The 19,936-nt window shown below is 44.3% G+C and overlaps 1 protein-coding gene and 1 long non-coding RNA gene across 11 annotated transcripts in view; one reads left to right on the top strand and one right to left on the bottom strand.

Annotated features, from left to right (window-relative positions):
- Positions 1-310: 310 nt before the first annotated feature.
- On the bottom strand, positions 311-19,881 carry LOC122141250. Of its 2 annotated transcripts, none has more exons than XR_006157629.1 (3): positions 16,950-17,123; positions 3,581-3,748; positions 311-881 (listed from the first exon to the last, which is right to left on the bottom strand). It is a non-coding gene; the product is annotated as an uncharacterized LOC122141250 (long non-coding RNA). The 2 variants fall into 2 exon arrangements; XR_006157630.1 differs by lacking the exon at positions 16,950-17,123 and adding an exon at positions 19,768-19,881 and having other exon boundaries at positions 313-881.
- Positions 15,445-19,936, top strand: part of cast (calpastatin) — a 31,340-nt gene continuing 26,848 nt past the window's right edge. For 3 of the 9 annotated variants that reach the window (XM_042747996.1, XM_042747991.1, XM_042747990.1), the window contains exons 1-2: positions 15,448-15,681; positions 16,303-16,356. In XM_042747996.1, the coding sequence (XP_042603930.1) occupies positions 15,574-15,681; positions 16,303-16,356 (162 nt within the window). In that variant the 5' untranslated portion in view covers positions 15,448-15,573. Of the gene's footprint in view, positions 15,682-16,302; positions 16,357-19,936 lie in introns of all 9 variants that reach the window. The other 6 variants (XM_042747992.1, XM_042747994.1, XM_042748001.1 and 3 more) reach the window with 6 other exon arrangements.

Genomic DNA, 19,936 nt, shown 5'->3' with positions numbered 1-19,936 from the left:
TCATTTTATTTTTATACATTTTATTATAAGTATTTTTCTATATATTTTTGCTTAGCTTATTTAGCTTAGTTTATTTTTATTTGAGTAATTCATATATTATATAAATAGTAGGCCTTAATTAAAATATATATCATCTTTACATAAACACAAGTTCAAGTTTTTTTTCTTCAGTTTAAGTAATAGTTGCATTTTAAAATTATATGAATATATGAGCTTTTTTAATTAACAAAACATTTTTTTTTTAAGTTTTAACAATAACAACAATGCAAATTTGTCACTCAATTTGACATAAAACAACGCATGTCCGATAAATTAAATCAACATCCATTGTCATTTCAATAAATTAAATAGGATTTCATTGGTTGTGAAGACAAGTACATGTAAGCCACATAATGTTTCTGGTGAGACTCTGTAGAATGAAAGACTTGTTCATTTAATTGGTTTTAGTAAATCAATACTCCCAGCCACTGGCGTGGACACAAAACAAACAGTTGATTTCATGAACTACAGGTCAATAGATACTACAGTGGTGCCTTCAGAACTGAATGAATAAAAAAGAGTCAAGCCAGCAGCCCCCTTTAAATGATTGTGTCCCTGCTGTCTTATCTGAGGCAGAGGACCTTCATCCCCACACAGATAAACGGACAGAAAAGCCTCAGCCGCTAGTGCCTTTGTGCCTTTGTGAATGTTATCACTGTCACAGGGTGTCTGTAATTATCAAGCGTTTAGAGGTTCCTGCAAACATGAGGGCTCCACTCAGGATGTTACCGGTATGGCAGGTTTGAGTGTGGATGTGGATTCACTTCTCCTCAGGGTGTTCTGTAAAGAATGAGTCACACTGCCTTCCTGGCTGCTGCCATTACTGATTACATTATAGATTGCTGGGAAATGAAAACCAATAGCGATGATGTAAATAAAAAGGTGGCAGAAGTGGCCATTACTTCATCATGACACAACCTGTCTCGGGCACACAATATTAAATCATTAGACACATGGTTTAATGGTCTCTTAACAGAAATGACTTTTCCGGTGAACAATATTTTTGTGCACAATTATTGGACTATTTTGTTATACAAATATAATCTAAATCAGGCATAATATATAGGAATATACAATGTCTAATTTTTTATTTTGGATTTAATTTTATTTTATTCTTATGTTAATATTTTGGTTTTTGATAAAGACAATGAATAATATAAACAGTAAATGATCATAGTATCTATTTTATTACATCAATTTGCAATGTATAAAAGGAACTGAGAAATAGGGTAATCTCGCCACCTGCTGGAATTTTATGGCAATGTGTTGTTTATTATGTGGCTTAAATCACCAACACAGAGTGTATTTAATTATGGGTAACGTTTCTCTAACCATATTCTCAGACAATTAAACACCTATTTTATTAGAGTTATGATAAACTGGGGTAACTTTTTATCATCCCTGAAAAAAAAAAAAAAGTTTTGGGGGAAAAATTGCAGTGGTAACAATAATTGCAGCAACTAGTCTATATTCTGGTGGACATTATGGTCACCATAGTGGGGTATTGCAAACAAACAAACAAAAATTAAAGCAGTCATTTTTAATAGGGTCAGTTAAAAAAAAAAAAAGTTTGCCAATACAGGTGCTGGTCATATAATTAGAATATCATCAAAAAGTTAATTTATTTCACGAATTCCATTCAAGAAGTGAAACTTGTATTTTATATTCATTCATTACACACAGACTGATATATTTCAAATGTTTTTTTTTCTTTTAATTTTGATGATTATAACTGACAACTAAGGAAAATCCCAAATTCATTATCTCAGAATATTAGAATATTATTTAAGACCAAACCAAAGAAAGGATTTTTAGAAATCTTGGCCAACTGAAAAGTATGAACATGAAAAGTATGAGCATGTACAGCACTCAATACTTAGTTGGGGCTCTGTTTGCCTGAATTACTGCAGCAATGCGGCGTGGCATGGAGTCGATCAGTTTGTGGCACTGCTCAGGTGTTATGAGAGCCCAGGTTGCTCTGATAGTGGCCTTCAGCTCTTCTGCATTCTTGGGTCTGGCATATCGCATCTTCCTCTTCACAATACCCCATAGATTTTCTATGGGGTTAAGGTCAGGTGAATTTGCTGCCCAATTAGGAACAGGGATACCATGGTCCTTAAACCAGGTACTGGTAGCTTTGGCACTGTGTGCAGGTGCCAAGTCCTGTTGGAAAATGAAATGTGCATCTCCATAAAGTTGGTCAGCAGCAGGAAGCATGAAGTGCTCTAAAACTTCCTGGTACACGGCTGTGTTGACCTTGGACCTCAGAAAACCCAGTGGACCAACACCAGCAGATGACATGGCACCCCAAACCATCACTGACTGTGGAAACTTTACACTGGACCTCAAGCAACATGGATTGTGTGCCTCTCCTCTCTTCCTCCAGACTCTGGGACCCTGATTTCCAAAGGTAATGCAAAATGTACTTTCATCAGAGAACATAATTTTGGACCACTCAGCAGCAGTCCAGTCCTTTTTGAAGTGAGACACTTCTGACGCTGTCTGTTGTACAAGAGTGGCTTGACACAAGGAATGCAACAGCTGAAACCCATGTCTTGCATACGTCTGTGCGTAGTGGTTCTTGAAGCACTGACTTGAAGCAATCTCCCCCACATTTCTGAATGGGTTTTGTTTCACAATCCTCTCCAGGGTGCGGTTATCTTGTACACTTTTTTTCTACCACATCTTTTCCTTCGCCTCTCTATTAATGTGTTTGGACACAGAGCTCTGTGAACAGTCAGCCTCTTTTGCGATGACCTTTTGTGTCTTACCCTCCTTGTGCAAGGTGTAAATGGTCGTCTTTTGGACAACTGTCAAGTCAGCAGTCTTCCACATGATTGTGTAGCCTACAGAACTAGACTGAGAGACCATTTAAAGGCCTTTGCAGGTGTTTTGAGTTAATTAGCTGATTAGAGTGTGGCACCAGGTGTCTTCAATATTGAACCTTTTCACAATATTCTAATTTTCTGATATACTGAATTTGGGATTTTCCTTAGTTTTCAGTTATAATCATCAAAATTAAAAGAAATAAACATTTGAAATATATCCGTCTGTGTGTAATGAATTAATATAATATACAAGTTTCACTTTTTGGATGGAATTAGTGAAATAAATGAACTTTTTGATGATATTCTAATTATATGAGCAGCACCTGTAGAGGGTTGTATGGAACAAAAATGCAGCAGTTGCCTGCATATGAAAAAACCCTATTAATTAATGAGAATTTAGTTTTAAGTCAATGATTTACCCTAACAAACAAACCATTGACATTTCATTTAACTCATAATTAAGAAGAGATATTTATTCCCATTATCTTCAGTTTATCTAATTAGTTTCACTAAGCAGCTAACTGGCAGACAGATTTTAGCAACAATCTGTTTCTACACTATCAAAACTGAAGTATATATTAGGTTTAAGACTACAGGCAAAGTAGATTAAAATGCAGCATGAATTAATCATCCTGTCACAGAAAGTGAACTGCAGGGGAAATCATTTTAAGTGAAGAACAAGAGAAAAATTGTGTCACACCTGTGTGACTCACCAGCAGCTTTCTCTGAGTGAGATCCGGGCATATAATATCTCCAGCTTGAGCTGAAGAATGCTGGCAGGAAATCTTTGAAGAGCATTTCTTTGAATATCTGTTGCTTCCTGTGTTTCACACAGGAGGGGATAATGGCTGGGTTTCTCTTTTTTTCTTGTGCATGTGTGTCTGAGGAAAACAATAACCAGAAAGAGACAGACACAGAGAAAACAGTCCAATTTCACACTCACGTCATTCCAAACTCATTTGAGCTAGCCATTACATGGTTTCAAAGTGAGTGACGTGACATACAGCCAAGTATGGTGACCCATACTCAAAATTTGTGCTCTGCATTTAACCCATCCAAAGTGCACACAAACAGCAGTGAACACACACACACCCGGAGCAGTGGGCAGCCATTTATGCTGCGGCGCCCGGGGAGCAGTTGGGGATTCGGTGCCTTGCTCAAGGGCACCTCAGTCGTGGTAATGCCGGCCTGGGACTCGAATCCACAACCTTAGGGTTAGGAGTCAAAACTCTCTAACCACTAGGCCATGACTTCCCCACTGTATTTCAGAAGATAGAGAAAATGTTTGCATCCTTTTTCAGACTTGAAAGCCTCAGTTTCCATTCATTTTAAACACATGGAGTGAATTTCTTCAGACTTTCTCCTTTGTTTTCCATGGAAGAAAATGAGTAATATTACAGTGTGATGAACTATTCCTTTAAGACAGGGAGAAGAAGAAAAAGCAATCGTTCGAGGGGGTGAGGGGGTGTTTGCTTAATCAGAAAATGCATATGCAACACATTAAAATGATAAATACAAATAATAAATACATCTAGATGTGTACTTTCAAGAAAGTTAGACACTGTTAGAACAAAGAACGTGCATGCGCACACAGTAGCCACACAAATAGTCTCGAAACAAACGCAAATCCACATTGACACGCTGCAAGTTGCACACACGGTTTGATTTTTGAAGATGCACACATGGATTGACTGATTTTCCACAGTTTGCAGGAGGAGCAAATACTGTGCCACAAGCCCACCTCTGGTGAAAGCAAAGCTGTGTTGTGTTTTTAAAGCCTGTGATCTTATTCCTCAGACACGCCGCACAGAAAGAGATGTAATGGTCATAAGAAAAACAACAAGGAGGTATGTTTTCCCACATGCAATTTGCACTACCCTGTAGTAGCTATTCTGTATAACACAGTAAAAGTTAACAAAATGATTAAGGTTGGAAACTGGTATTATACAGAACCGATTGCTTTTTACACCAACAACTGAACTTCCAGTAGGCTACGTGAGAACTTTGACAGTGCTTCCTGAACTTTTCTGTGAACAGTCTTACTATTGCCACATTTCCACCGAAATTACCTGTAACAATTGTACCAGGAACTTTTTTCCCAGGAATTTTTTCACCCCAGACCTGTTGCTTTCTGCATTTCCTAAAGTACCGTGAAGATTAGGCAAATAGTCTGGTGACGTAGGTCTGCGCGCGTTTCTCAATACAAAGTACGCAAATTTCAGACTTGCATCCTCGGTAGTTCGGACTTTGCGAGTTTGACTCGGAAGTGTGGTCTCCCGCGGACGGGTCGACACAAGTCCAGTAATTCTGCAAACAGCAGCGTACTTGATAACATCAGTCAGCTCGCCTTGGCTACTTCAATTTTCCTCACTGTATATTTACAATAAGACAAAATATATCAAACACCACTGCCTCTTTTCGTTTTCATTTAAACATATTAATAGCCGCAGAAATGGAAATTAAGGGAAATGTGTAGGCCTATATAGCCTACATTACAATGAAACTAAAAATTTTATCAAACAGTATTGCCTCTTTTTTATTTTCGTTTTATTAACATATTAGTTGAATAAAGACCAAAGATTACCTATTTATATTTGATGTTTAACCACTAAAAACTTGTTTTGACCTCACTGATTGGAGTGTTTTTGAAGCTGTAACCACCGATCTGGATGAGCTCACAGAGACTGTAATTTTATATATCAGTTTCTGTGAAGATATTTGCATTCCTACCAGGACATTCTTATCATTTAATAATGATAAACCGTGGTTTACTGGGAAGCTCAAACAGGTTCGTCATGCCAAAGAGGATGCTTACAGAAGTGGGGATAAAATATTGTATAACCAGGCCAGGAACAGACTAACAAAGGAGATCAGAGTGGCTAAAAAAAAATACTCGGAAAAGCTGAGAAAAGAGCTGTCAGCAAACAATCCGGCGTCAGTATGGACTGCTCTGTATGTACAAGACACCTCCCCCACTGTCTGTGGAGAATCAACAACTGGCTGACGATCTGAATGTGTTTTACTGCAGATTTGAAAAGGATAGTCTACCACCCCCCATCCGCTCCGATCTGCATTTCACACATTCACTTACCACTCCAGCAACCCCCCTCCCCCACCATTCAACCTGTGCTTAAGGTCTGTGTAGAGGACGTGAACCGGGTCTTCAGGAAGCAGAAATCTAAAAAAGCTTCAGGCCCAGATGGTGTTTCACCTACCTGTTTAAAAGTCTGTGCTGACCAACTGGCCCCCATCTTCACACAGATTTTCAACAGATCATTGGAGCTGTGTGAAGTTCCCTGCTGCTTCAAACACTACACCAGGGATAGGCAACTTTGGTCCTGGAGGGCCACTGTCCTGCAGAGTTTAGCTCCAACCCTAATTAAACACACCTGAACAAGGCAATCAGTGTTTTCGGGATTACTAGATAGATACAGGCAGGTGAGTTTTTATGAGGGCTGAAGCTAAACTCTGCAGGATAGGGGCCCTCCAGGACCGGAGTTGCCTATCCCTGCACTACACCATCATTCTGGTTCCCAAAAAGCCCAAAATCACTGGACTTAACGACTACAGACCTGTCGCTCTCACGTCTGTGGTCATGAAGTCACTTGAGAGACTGGTCCTGGCCTACCTGAAGGAAATCACTGGACCCTTGCTGGATCCTCTTCAGTTTGCCTACAGAGCAAACAAGTCTGTGGATGATGCAGTCAACATGGGATTGCATTACATCCTGCAACACTTCGACAGACCTGGGAATTAGAAGGATCCTATTTGTGGACTTCAGTTCGGCCTTTAATACCATCATGCCTGACCTTCTCTCTGAGAAACTCACACAGCTCTTCGTGCCCACCTCCATCTGTCAATGGATCACAAGCTTCCTGACAGACAGTCAGCAGCTAGTGGGAATGGGCAAACTCACATCCAGGACTATCACCATCAGCACTGGCGCCCCCCAGGGATGTGTTCTCTCCCCACTGATCTTCTCTCTCTATAAGAATGTCTGCACTTCAAAGGACCCCTCTGTCAAGCTCCTGAAGTTCACAGACGACACTACAGACATCAGCCTCATTAAGGACAGAGACGAGTCTGCTTACAGACAGGAGGTTGAGCAGCTGACTGTCTGGTGCAGTCTTAACAACCTGGAGCTCAACACTCTCAAAACTGTGGAGATGATCGTGGACTTCTTTTTTTTTTCCTCTACTTCTATTTCTGTATATATAGTACATTATTTAATTTTTTGATTCCTTTATATATATATATATATATATATATATATATATATAACAATATATATATATATATATATATAGTGGCGAGGTGAGGAACTACACGACAACCGATGGACAGAGAAAATCCCCGAAGGGTGGATTTATTGATAACTTGGTGCTCTGAGTGAAGACAGTGCTCTCCGTAGTGCTCCAACTCCCTCGTGCTCTCTGGGTCTTGAGTGGTGGATCCCGTGCGGTGCTCTCCTGGTTGGGGCTGACGGTCACACGCTGCTCTCTGTGACAGAGGAGGAAAGAGTTAGGCTCTGTGTCGGGAGACATTGCTCACCATACTGCTTTCCTCCCCGGCTGAAGTAGACGCCTCTTCATGAGCTGCAGGTGCGGCCGCTCAGCCCGTGACGAGCTAGTGCCGGTGATTCCGCTGTGTTGCCAGGGCGACGCTGACGAGCGCTCGGGACACACGTCACACTCCCCCCCCCTAAGCGTCGACCTGCGCCTGCGGAACAATGGGGAGATATGGGAGGGTGGGGAGTGGAGCCTGACAGACCTGCGAAAGCTGCCCCTATCCTGGAGAGGCCGTCCGCGTTGGCGTTGGCTGTCCCCGCCCGGTGTTGTACGGTGAAGTGGAAGTCCTGGAGCGCAAGGAACCACCGGGTCACCCTGGGATTGGTGTCCTTTGCGCGGGCCATCCACTGCAGTGGCGCATGATCGGTCAACAGGGTGAACCGGCAGCCGAGGAGGTAATAGCGAAGCTCCAGGACTGCCCACTTGACAGCCAACGCTTCCTTCTCCACGGCGGCATACCGTTGTTCGGTCGGGGTCAGCTTCCGGCTAATATAGATCACCGGGTGTTCCTCGCCGTCCTGGACCTGGGAGAGAACGGCTCCTAACCCGGTGTCTGAGGCGTCCGTTTGCACCAGGAAGGGGCAGGTGAAATCGGGGGCTCGCAGGACTGGCTCCGTGGTGAGGGCTGACTTCACCTGCTGGAATGCCTCTTCCGCTTCCGGACTCCAGGCTACCTTCTCGGGTTGCCCCTTCCTGGTCAGATCTGTCAGGGAAGAGGCTAAGGAGGAGAAGTTAGGGATAAAACACCGGTAGTATCCCGCCAACCCCAAAAAGGCTCGTACCTGGGTCTTGGTAGTGGGCCGCGGTGCCGAGAGGATAGCTGTCACCTTATTTTCCTGGGGCCGGATGAGGCCGCGACCCACGCAGAAGCCCAGGTACTTGGCTTCGGAGAGAGCCAGGTGACATTTCCGGGGGTTGGCGGTGAGCCCCGCCCGGCGGAGTTCCAGCAGCACCCTCCGGAGCCGCTCTAAATGCTCCCCCCAGGTCTCGGAATGGATGACCACGTCATCGATGTAGGCCGCGGCGTAGGCCATATGGGGCCTCAGCAGGACATCCATGAGCCTCTGGAAGGTGGCGGGTGCCCCGTGCAGGCCGAAGGGAAGGACCCGGTATTGCCAGTGGCCACTGGGGGTTGAGAAGGCTGTCTTGGGCTTGGCATCCTTAGACAGAGGGACTTGCCAATAGCCTTTGGTGAGGTCGAGAGTCGATATGAACCGGGCCCTTCCCAGTCTATCCAGGAGCTCATCGACTCGGGGCATGGGGTAGCCATCAAATTCAGAGACCTCATTTAGGCGGCGGAAGTCGTTGCAGAACCGGAGGGTGCCGTCGGGCTTCGGGACCATTACGATGGGGCTGGACCAGGGACTCCACGAGGGCTCAATTACCCCCAACTTCAACATCTCCTGTACCTCTGTCTCGATGGCGTGTCGCCGAGCCTCCGGGACACGATAGGGTCGCTGCCGGACGATAACTCCTGGTGGTGTTCGGACTTCGTGCTGGATGACGGTCGTCCGCCCTGGCAGGGGGGAGAACACATCCAAGAACTGACCGACCAGGTGCTGCAGTTCCGTCTTCTGGGCCGCGGAGAGATTGGGATCCATGCCTACAACCACGGGAGAGGTGGTGGCGAGGGCCGAGAGCTGGGGTCCGGTCCCCACCCAGCGCTTCAACAGATTTATATGATAGAGCTGCTCCTCTTTTCGGCGACCCGGTTGGCGCACTTTATAGGTGACGGGTCCTACCGGTTCGGTGACCGTGTATGGGCCCTGCCAGCGTGCCAGGAATTTACAGGCGGAGGTGGGGACCAGAACCATGACGTAGTCTCCCGGCTGGAACTCCCGTGGTTGGGCGGCCCGATTGAAGAGGCGCTGCTGGTCTTGCTGGGCCTTGGACAGGTGCTCCCGGACCAATGGCATGACCCTGTCGATCCGCTCTCTCATGGCCTTGATGTGCTCGAGGGTGGTCCGACCTACCGCAGGCTGTTGCTCCCAAGCTTCCCGGGCGACATCTAGAAGCCCTCGGGGTTGGCGGCCGAAGAGGAGCTCGAAGGGCGTGAAGCCGGTGGAAGCCTGGGGCACCTCCCGGATCCCGAACAGCACATACGGGATCATTTGGTCCCAGTCGCGTTGGTCCTCGGCCACGACTCGTCGCAGCATTTGTTTAAGGGTCTTGTTAAAACCGTTCCACGAGCCCATCAGTTTGTGGATGGTATACGCTGGTCCGGATCTGCCGGACTTTGAGGAGCTTGCAGAGGTCAGCCATGATCCGGGACATGAAAGGAGTGCCCTGGTCGGTCAAGATCTCCGCTGGTAGGCCAACACACGACTACTCAGTAAGAAGAGCTCCTGTGCGATGTTCTTTGCGGTGGCTTTGCGGAGGGGAATGGCCTCTGGGTAGCGGGTGGCATAATCCACGATAACTAGGATGTGTTCATGCCCCCGGGCGGACTTCGGCAGCGGCCCCACCAGGTCCATCCCGATGCTCTCGAAGGGCACCTCTATGATAGGTAGCGGGATCAGCGGGCTGGGGGGAGGAGTATGTGGCGATGTCCGTTGGCACGTCGGGCAAGCTTGGCAGTACCGCTTGACATCCCCCTCCAGTCCTGGCCAGTGGAAGCGATCCCGGATCCGTTGCGCAGTGTTTTGAGCGCCGAGGTGGCCAGCCATCGGGTGGGCATGGGCGAGTTCCAACACCGTCTGGACTTTGCTTCGCGGTACCACCAGCAACGTCTTTTCCTCCCCCCTTCGCTGCGCGACACAGTAAAGCAGGCCGTTTTGAACCACGAAATGGGGAGTGGGGTGGGGAGCCGGTTGTAAATCCTCTCCTTCCGCCACCCGCACTTGAGACCAGCAATGCTTGAGGCGTTCGTCCCCGCGCTGCTCGTTGGCGAGCGTTCCCCCTCCAGCTATCTGCTGGAAGACATCAAAGAACAGGTTAGAGTTTTGGGGAGGGGGGACTCACCTCCTCGCGGGCTGTCCGATGTCAGCAGCGCGGGGCGTCGTCGAGGGCGCCTTGCTGATCTCCGGCGTCGGCGGTCCCCGGCCCGGCTAGCAGGCTGTGTGCTGGAGGTGAGGAGCTGATCAAACCCCGGCCAATCCCGGCCGAGGAGAACGGGTACCGGTAGGTCCTTTAAGATTCCCACTTCGACGGGCCAGGATCCAGGTGTCGCGCGGTGATGGTCACTCGCCGTGCCGGTACCTGCCTGGTATCCCCGTGCACGCACGTTATCGCCAGCCGGGCTCTGGAACCGGTTCTGGGCGGAAGGACAGTTTGGTTGTATCAGGCTTACCCCGCTGCCCGAGTCGAGGAGGGCGATGAACGGCCGGCCATTGATATGCACCTCGGCTCGTGGTGCCTCCGGCGGCGGGTTGTGCATTGAACAGCCTGCTAGCCAGATCCGTCCTGGGGAGCGCGGCGGCTCGGTGGGCATCGGTTCGTCCTGGGGGCCGGGAACCGCAGGCCTGCTCACGGGTCGCTGGGTGCCCTCCGGCGAGCGTCGCTCCTGGACCACCCTTCGGGGAAAAAGGCGGCGCGCTCGCTCCCCTACCTCCCGGTGTTGGGCGGCCTCCGCCAGCTCAATGGCCTCCACGAGCTCGTCGAGAACGGTGGGATTCCTCATGCCAGCCGCCTGCCTCAACGCGCGGGGGAGGGCGCGGAGGAGTCGGTCGATCACCACACGCTCAGCTACCTTGTGTGCGGAGGGACCCCCTGTCAACAGCCAATGGTGGGCCAACCGGGTTAGTTCTGCCGCTTGGGCGCGAGCGGGCTGTCGAGCTCGATATGCCCAGTCATGGAACTGCTGCGCCGCACAGATTGGGGAGAGGCCTACTCTGCTCAGGATTTCCTTTTTCACCTCTTCATAGTCCCGGCTTCTCTCCGCCGTCATGGTGAAATACGCCCGCTGCGCTTCCCCGGTCAGCAGCGGCGAGAGAAGTCTGGCCCACTCGTCCTCTGGCCACGCCTCCCGGATCGCGGTGGCCTCAAACATTTGCATATACATCTCCACATCGTCGTGCGCCGTCATTCGCGGCATCAGCTGTACGGCTTGGACACGGGGGTCAGGCAGCGGCATGCGGTGGGCGGCGGTACGGAGGGCGGCGAGCTCGCGTTCGGCGTCTCCTTGACGTGAGGCCATGTGCTCCATTATTTGCTGCTGGCGGATGCTCACCTCGGTGAGGTGTTTAAGCAGCTCTTCCATGCCGGGGGGAGGAGCGGCCGCCTGGGGAAACAGAGCAGAGGGAACAAAAAACCAATGTCAACAAACAAAAAAAAAAACAAAAAAAGAAAACAAAATGGGTGACGGTGACTTCCTCAGGGGTCGGTTGTCGGTGTTCACCTCACACTATGCCCGCATTCTCCACCATTTGTGGCGAGGTGAGGAACTACACGACAACCGATGGACAGAGAAAATCCCCGAAGGGTGGATTTATTGATAACTTGGTGCTCTGAGTGAAGACAGTGCTCTGCGTAGTGCTCCAACTCCCTCGTGCTCTCTGGGCCTTGAGTGGTGGATCCCGTGCGGTGCTCTCCTGGTTGGGGCTGACGGTCACACGCTGCTCTCTGTGACAGAGGAGGAAAGAATTAGGCTCTGTGTCGGGAGACATTGCTCACCCTACTGCTTTCCTCCCCGGCTGAAGTAGACGCCTCTTCATGAGCTGCAGGTGCGGCCGCTCAGCCCGTGACGAGCTAGTGCCGGTGATTCCGCTGTGTTGCCAGGGCGACGCTGACGAGCGCTCGGGACACACGTCACAATATTTGTTTTTTATTAAATTTATATATATATATATATATATATATATATATATATATTAGTGTTATATTACATCCCTACTGTGTTATTCCTATGTATGTCTGCACTATGTGTGTACTTTCTTCAACACTGGAAGCTCCTGTCGTCAAGTCAAATTTCTTTTGTGTGTAAACATACTTGGTAATAAAGCTCTTCTGATTCTGATTCTAAAGAGACACCAGAGCCAGCGGCAAATGTCAGAAGGACTAGCCGAGTTGAGACAGCTCTAGGCTGATACATGAGCACTGATCGTCTCCGAAATCGGCAAAACACATTTTTAAATAGGTGCTTTCTTTATAAATAAACCGCAGATTTGAGGTTTAAACAACTACATTGTCACCTGAAATACTTTTAAAACTACATTTCATGACTCAGTAACAGTAATATTTTGAAAATTATCAGAATAAATGGTGGTTGAAATCACAATGCTGCGTGAACTTAACCAATCAGCATGTTAAGTGCCTAAGTCACGTCCATGAAAGTTCCGGACCTTTGAAAAAGTACTACCTCACCAGCAGGGACATTCTGAGGGGCATTTTTTTACCCGGAACTTTATTTAGATCCTGGTTCCTGCGGTAGAAACACACCGAGTACCAGCCCAAAGTCCCTAGTTCCTGGGTAAAGTTCCAGCGGTGGAAGTGCCGCATAAATCTACAGCAAAAACTACAGCAATCAGCAAAGTTTATTTCCTGAACGAATGACTCTTATGATTCAGTTCTTTTGAGTGAATCAAAGCATAAGGGCCTCTCGCAACTACAGCGTGACTAGTAAAGAATGATTCTTGAAGGATTGACTCTTAGGAGACGGTTCTCTTTGGCAAATCAGATCATACAGTGCAACCAGTGAAATTTGATTCCCAAACGGATGATTCAAATGAGTCGTTATTTTTTTCAGTGAATCAATCTGGTACTTTTTAGTGAATCTAAACACTTGTAAATCATTCGAAACAGTTACTTAATTGTGAAATTAAGCACAATTTAACATGACATGGGGCTGTGGGGAAAGAATAAAAGATATCGTGGCCACAAATTTCTTTCTACGATGTATTAATTCGCAGTTATAAATCGCGGAAATTATTAATTCGTGGCTATGATTTTCCCCCGCATGTCATGTGCGCTGCTCCGTAGCAGGGGCGTAAATTTCATCTGACAGTTGGGGGGGACAATAAACATAACATTTCTCAAGAGCAATTTTTGAAGGGGACACAAATAATAAATCTAAAATTGCACTTGTAAGGATATGTATACACAGAGGAAAGCCTTACTACTATATATGCTTTTCATACTTTCCTGGACCTTGACACTGTTATTTATTTGGCAGTATATGAGACAGTCTCAAGCCTCCCTGATTTCATCTAAAATATCTTAAATTGTGTTCCGAAGACGAACAAAGCTTTTACTGGTTTGGAACGACATGGGGGTAAGTGATTAAAGACAAAATTTTCATTTTGGGATGGAGTAACCCTTTAAGGTCTGTTAAAATAAGGTCTGTTGTTAACGTTGAAATACTGCATGGTCAAATAGAGACTGTTTTTAAAAATTCGCAGGAATACGTGCAAACTTACGGTACATTCACACGGGGCGTCTGCGTCGACGCTTGATGGAGGGCGTTTCTGAAGCTTGGTGCTAACACGACCGTCATAGTGACAATAGCCAATCATATTAGTTTTCTGGTGTTGTATGAAAGCGATTGGTTAGTGTCTGCACCAGGGTATTTGCATAAGGTGATCTGATTGGCTGACGCCTGCATTGGTGCTTGAAAAGTTGAAAATTTTTCAATTTCTGCCACGAGCAACGGACCCAACATGACACGATGGACCCACAATTAATTTCGGCAATGCTTGACGTCACTCCATTCAAAGTTAACGAGAGGCGTTGACGCCCTGGTTTTTCAAGCGCCAACGCAGGCGTCAGCCAATCAGATTGCCTTATGCAAATACCCTGGTGCAGAAGCTAACCAATCGCTTTCATACAACACCAGAAAACTAATATAATTGGCTATTGTCACTATGACGGTCGTGTTAGCACCAAGCTTCAGAAACGCCCTCCATCAAGCGTCGACGCAGACGCCCCGTGTGAATGTACTGTTAGATCTCATGAAGCCTTAAAGGTCCCCTGAAATGCTTTGAAACATGCAGTGTTATTCTGTGTGTTGACATCATTTTAACTGAAACAGGAAGACAGGGCGGGACCATACAGTCTATGGCAGGGATAGGCAACTTCAGTCCTGGAGGGCCACTGTCCTGCAGAGTTTAGCTCCAACCCTAATTAAGCACACCTGAACAAGGCAATCAGTGTTTTCGGGATTACTAGATAGATACAGGCAGCTGAGTTTTTATGAGGGCTGAAGCTAAACTCTGCAGGATAGTGGCCCTCCAGGACCGGAGTTCCCTATCCCTGGTCTATGGGCAGGACATATCAAGCAGCCCCGCCCCTTTTTAAAATAGCCAATAGCGTTTGTTTATACCACAGATTGGCCCGACTGTTCAGAGCCATTGAGCACCGTAAAGCCGCATTTGACAGGGTATGACAGCCACAATCACATCCATATTGCTATAAAATATAGCATTCTGTGTAGAATTCAAATAGGTCCAATACAATTTGTGGTCTGCACCGACGCGTGCATGTGATCCGTGTGCTTTCGTGCCTCTGATAGCGTGACACAGTGCGAAACCATTCTTTTTCCTCAATGGAAAACACATCTACACTGTCTGTATCGTCCCCTGTCCCCTATATAGTGCACTACGTGCCATTCACCATACAGAAAATACAAATTCTGTAAACAAGTGACGATTAAATCTATCTCTTATAGCGTAGGGGGTGGGCGCTTCAGATTCTAGAGAGCATTTGAAGTGAGAGACTGTAAGTTTTGAATGCTTATATCTCCTAAATGTGAATTTTGACATTGTTTTGGAACACACCAGCTTATTCATGAACTTAAGGCTAACATATCAATACTAAAAGCTAAAAAAACTTACATTTTGTTTTCATGGGGACTTTAAGACATGCCGCTACAAATAAGTGTTAGACTTTCTGAGTATGTTTTCGTTGCAATTAAAGTACCTGCATAGAGAAACAGAAATAGCCTACCCCGTAACCACAGTGTTGCGCAATCACTGCAGAGGAATGCTTGTGTAATAAAACAAGGACTCATCCTTTCTGCATATTTTTATAATGCGCAGTGCAATTCAAGCAGCAACTTTCACATTGCATCGACATGCAAAAGAGTAGCCTACACCACATCCTGAATCCAAGATAAACCGCCCCAAACATTATTTGTTGTAATTATCAGTGTTCTGCTCACGGGAGTGGCTTTATCTGAGACCGAGACAGCAGCGCACCTCACTTGAATGAAAGAAGCAGGCGAACGGAATTCAAGGAAGTTAGTCGAGAAAACTTTCTACCCTTCAAACGATTCGTCCTCCGCCATGGCGTACGCAGCGTATTGGTCGCGCATCGTAAGTAGATCCGTGCCATGATTTGAACTGCACAGAAAACTACTACTTCCAATGCAAAAAAAAGTCATAGAGTTCAAAGGAGGGTCCTTTAAAGAGTTGACAAATGTAAATACTTCAGGATTAAGTTGATCTTTGTACTTGTAGCCTACACACAGGCTCAGTTATTAAAAAAAACAACAACAAAAAAAACAACAGTAGGTTTATATTAGAAGTTGGTCGTTGTCGAATTTGGTGTAATGAAATTAGGGTTTAATGCGTTTGCATGGATTGTAAAGTTTCCTCAAGTGTTGTGCTGGATACTGGAGTCGCTTTGCAATTGTTAAAGAGTTAAGAGAATTCAAAGAATGTCATATGGCTTATGCGCTGCGTAACATCAAAGTTAAAAGTCAAACGAGAAAAGACTGAAATGGAGTCTATTTAGATAGGAATAAATGCCAGAAATAGAGTATTTTCTCAAGAATGGTTGTGTTAATGCTTTTTACCCAGATTTGTATTGTCATATTCCTCAGATAGAGTGTTAAGTAATCATTTTGGGTGTAGCATGTTGAACCCTCAGGTTATTGTAAATTTTGACAGGGTGCTAAGAAACTTTTCTTTGTTTGTGTCTTAATTTCTTTGTAGACAGGTGACACTTCATTACAAAAAGCCAGTGTTCCTCAGACCTCAAGGTTCCAGGTAAGATAGAATTTAGTTTATTTTAAAAATATAATTCAGAACAGAATTCAAATGTGCTACACTATCAGAGGAAACAGGGTAAGAAGCTGGCAAAAGGTACATCTTTGTACCTTGTAAATGCTACATATTAGTACCAAAAGTGTACATAAGATTATCTTTATAAAGGGTTCCACCCCAATGACAATTTTGTACCTTTTTTTCGGAGGGTTCCCGCGGTCATGGAAAACCTGGAAATATTATATTTTTAAAGCTGTGCTTTCCAGTCATGAAAAATCATGCAAATTAAGAAAATCAGGTTAATTTGTATAGAAAAAAAATATGGGTATTGTTATCTGCAAAATAATTAGCTTGTAATTGCGCTTTGTGAATTTCATGTCTGTGAGATAATTATTTTTAAATAATAATAACAAAGTTTGGAATCCAGTTAACCGTGAATGACTGAAAAAATAATGGAAATTCATTTAAATTGCTAAAACAGCATGTGTAATACCTGCATAAAACTTGCATAATCCATTCATCAAGAATATACTTCAGCTTCTCATGGAGCATTGACACCCTCTTGTGGACAATAAAAGCCCTTGCCAGTCACTGACCTTTAGTTAAGATGATTTATTGCCCCTAATCATTCTAGTGTCGCAGATATGAACTGTAATTCTTCATAGCCATGAGTGTTTTATCACCCATCTCTGCCATGTTTGCACACCCAGCCCAGAAAATGTAAAACAGCATTCCTTTATGACACAATTCTCCATCTACTTTAGAGAGCCATACCTGAAGAGACAGTGGTGAAATGCATTTATGAATATGCAGTGCATTAAATATATTGATTTTGTATAGCTAGGAATGCACTTGTTTGCTAGAAGGCCCCTGGTGTGGCTGCAATGTTTCAGTGTCCCGTGACTGTCATGAAATGTTCTCAGGGACATTTTGTTGCTATATATATATCTTGAAACTCCACTTCATCGTGTGCTCTAGTTACATTGACAAACACCGGGCACCAGCCTGGTAATACCAAGAGCTGCTAAACTCAATATCATGCATAATGTTAGCTAGTATATTATAAATATAGAAAAGTTTAGGAGGATAAATAAAAAAAATTAAAAAAAAAGCTTGAACATCACTGAGTTTTTCTCAAGATAACACAGCTGGTTTGACTTGCTCTGTGAGCTCGCAGATGGAACACTCAGGTGTGTCTGCAATTATGCATGCCAGATTATCTCATGCATTTACATGTCTGTGGATCAGAGATTTTTTTAACAGCTTAAAACATTACTAATTAGTAGTCTTCTGCCTTCAGGTGTTCATGTCATTTAATGTTCACATTACATGAGTCTAAGTGCTTCTGATAGTTACAGGAAGATATATGGGTGTGTCGAACTTTTTGTTTCACTAAATTGTGCTTGTATGTGTGTGTGCACATGTGTGCACAAACACAGGATGTTCTTCTGCGAGAGGGCAAGCTTCACTTGTTCCTTTATGTGTTGAATTACTCAATTGCGGACATCATGGCTTTTAGTTACATTTTAAATGTCATTTATTTGTGTGATGTAAAAGCTAAATTTGCAGCAGCCATTATTCCAGTGTCAAATGATCGTTCAGAAATCATTCTAATATGCTGATTTAAGAAACATTTATTATTACTATTATTAACAGTTGAAGACAGTTGTGCTGTGTAATATATTTGTAATACATTCAGGATTCTGGAAAATGGATGAATAAATTGACTTCATAATTTAGTATAATTTCACCTTTAGTATATTTTGCCCTCTGTTTGACTCTGACTGGTGATATCTAATTGCAGTGTTTGTGTTTTTCTAAGTAGCACTCTGGAAATAATTAGCCATGTTGTGTCATTTGTAATATCAGGTTCCTTTGGGCTTCTTTCTCAGTCGACATCATGAGGATTGACGCTAAGTGTTTCAGTGTGCTGCTGTTGATTAAGGCTTCATATGTCGAAATGAAGCCCCAAGGAATGCAAGTCAACATTTCCAGTCAGGTGGTGACTTTGAGAGTTGAGAGGTGTGATATCTCCTAAAATTAAATCGTAAGGTAGAATGGGTTGTGCTGTATTGTGAATATTCTAATTTGCAGAAGAAGAGATGTCATATTTGTGATTTTTTTCTAAGATCATATAATATAATAAAACACAGAAAACAGAAGACTGGAAATTGTTTCTTTGCTTGAGGCAACATGCAAAGCTAGCCTTGTTTTATACCAGCCTGATCTCTGATAGCTATCCAAATGGAAACTGAAAAAAAAGAAAAAAAAAAAAATCCCCTGCCCTGTCTCAGAAATATGACAAAAATCAAAGTATGTTGTTTTCAGTCAACTCAATTGAAATCCTTATGTGAAAATAACACATTTTACATTTTTATGACATTTTAACATCAACGATGTATGATTTACTTTAAGACTACTTTATGTACACTTGATTGCACAATTTACTGAAAGATTATTGAATTACTTTCAGGCAATGAATTTACTCCAGGTAGAGTTAGTAGGTAAGACGATTTCTCATGGTCAAAAAAACAAAAACAAACTGCAATGCTCATTGACTTCTAGATTGGCTGTCTTTAGTTGTCTAGCACGCATAACTGCATGTTCACACCCAACAAATCTCACTGAACTAGCATGCTTTGTTCTCAGCATTTGGGGTGGATACAGTGCATCATGATTAGGCATATGGGACCAATGTTTCGTAAGTGCGAGTCCCTGATTTCAGCTCTGCACATTTAAAAACATTGTTTGGTGCACTGATGAATAAGAAACTCTTGCTAGATCCTCAGTGTAAAAATATAATACTTCCTTCTCTTGAAATGTGACTTTCTGCTGCTTACACATGCTGATTAGGTGTGTTTTTAGAGATTTCTTTGGCTTTAATGCATTAAAGGCATAGTTCACCCAAAAATAAAAATTCTGCCATCATTAACTTTCCCTCATGTCCTTCCAACCCTGCTTGATTTTCATCTGTGCAACACAAAAGAAGATATTTTGAAGAATGTCGGTAACTAAGTACTTCGGATTCCCAATATTTTATGGACAAATATATGGAAGCTAATGGAAACCGAAATAGTTTGGTTCCCAACATTGTTCAAAATATCTTCTTTTGTTGCTCACAGAGGGAAGTAAGTCATACAGGTTTGAAACAACATGAGATGACGTGAAATTCTCTCTTTGGGTCGAGTCTACAATGTCTTTAACATGGTCTCACTCGCCAACAGACGCACTAATAAAGCACAGGAAGTTCACTTTTTCCCACTACAATCACTTTTGTCACATATATCTTCTTGTTTTTATGAATTATAAGTTACCACACCTCTGTTTCAATTAGTTTGTTTTGTTGGTTCTAGAATTTTAGTGTCTGTATGCACATCTTTGGAATGCACCATAAAATTAACCATAAACATTTACCTTTGGATCATACCGTGTGAACATTCACATACGCCCTGGCCATCCCTGCTTTAAAAGTGTCAGACATCTCGGTCAGGAGGTTTAAATTCCACGTGCTTTCTATTTAGCCATTCCTCCTTCCCTCCCTCCTTTTGATTCCGCCTCCAGTAAGTGACATAGCCCTGCCCAT

The sequence above is a fragment of the Cyprinus carpio genome, chromosome B21, assembly GCF_018340385.1.
Source record: "Cyprinus carpio isolate SPL01 chromosome B21, ASM1834038v1, whole genome shotgun sequence".
Taxonomy (NCBI): domain Eukaryota; kingdom Metazoa; phylum Chordata; class Actinopteri; order Cypriniformes; family Cyprinidae; genus Cyprinus; species Cyprinus carpio.
The sequence above is the reverse complement of the archived record's forward strand: the minus strand, read 5'-3'. Positions and strand labels throughout refer to the sequence as shown.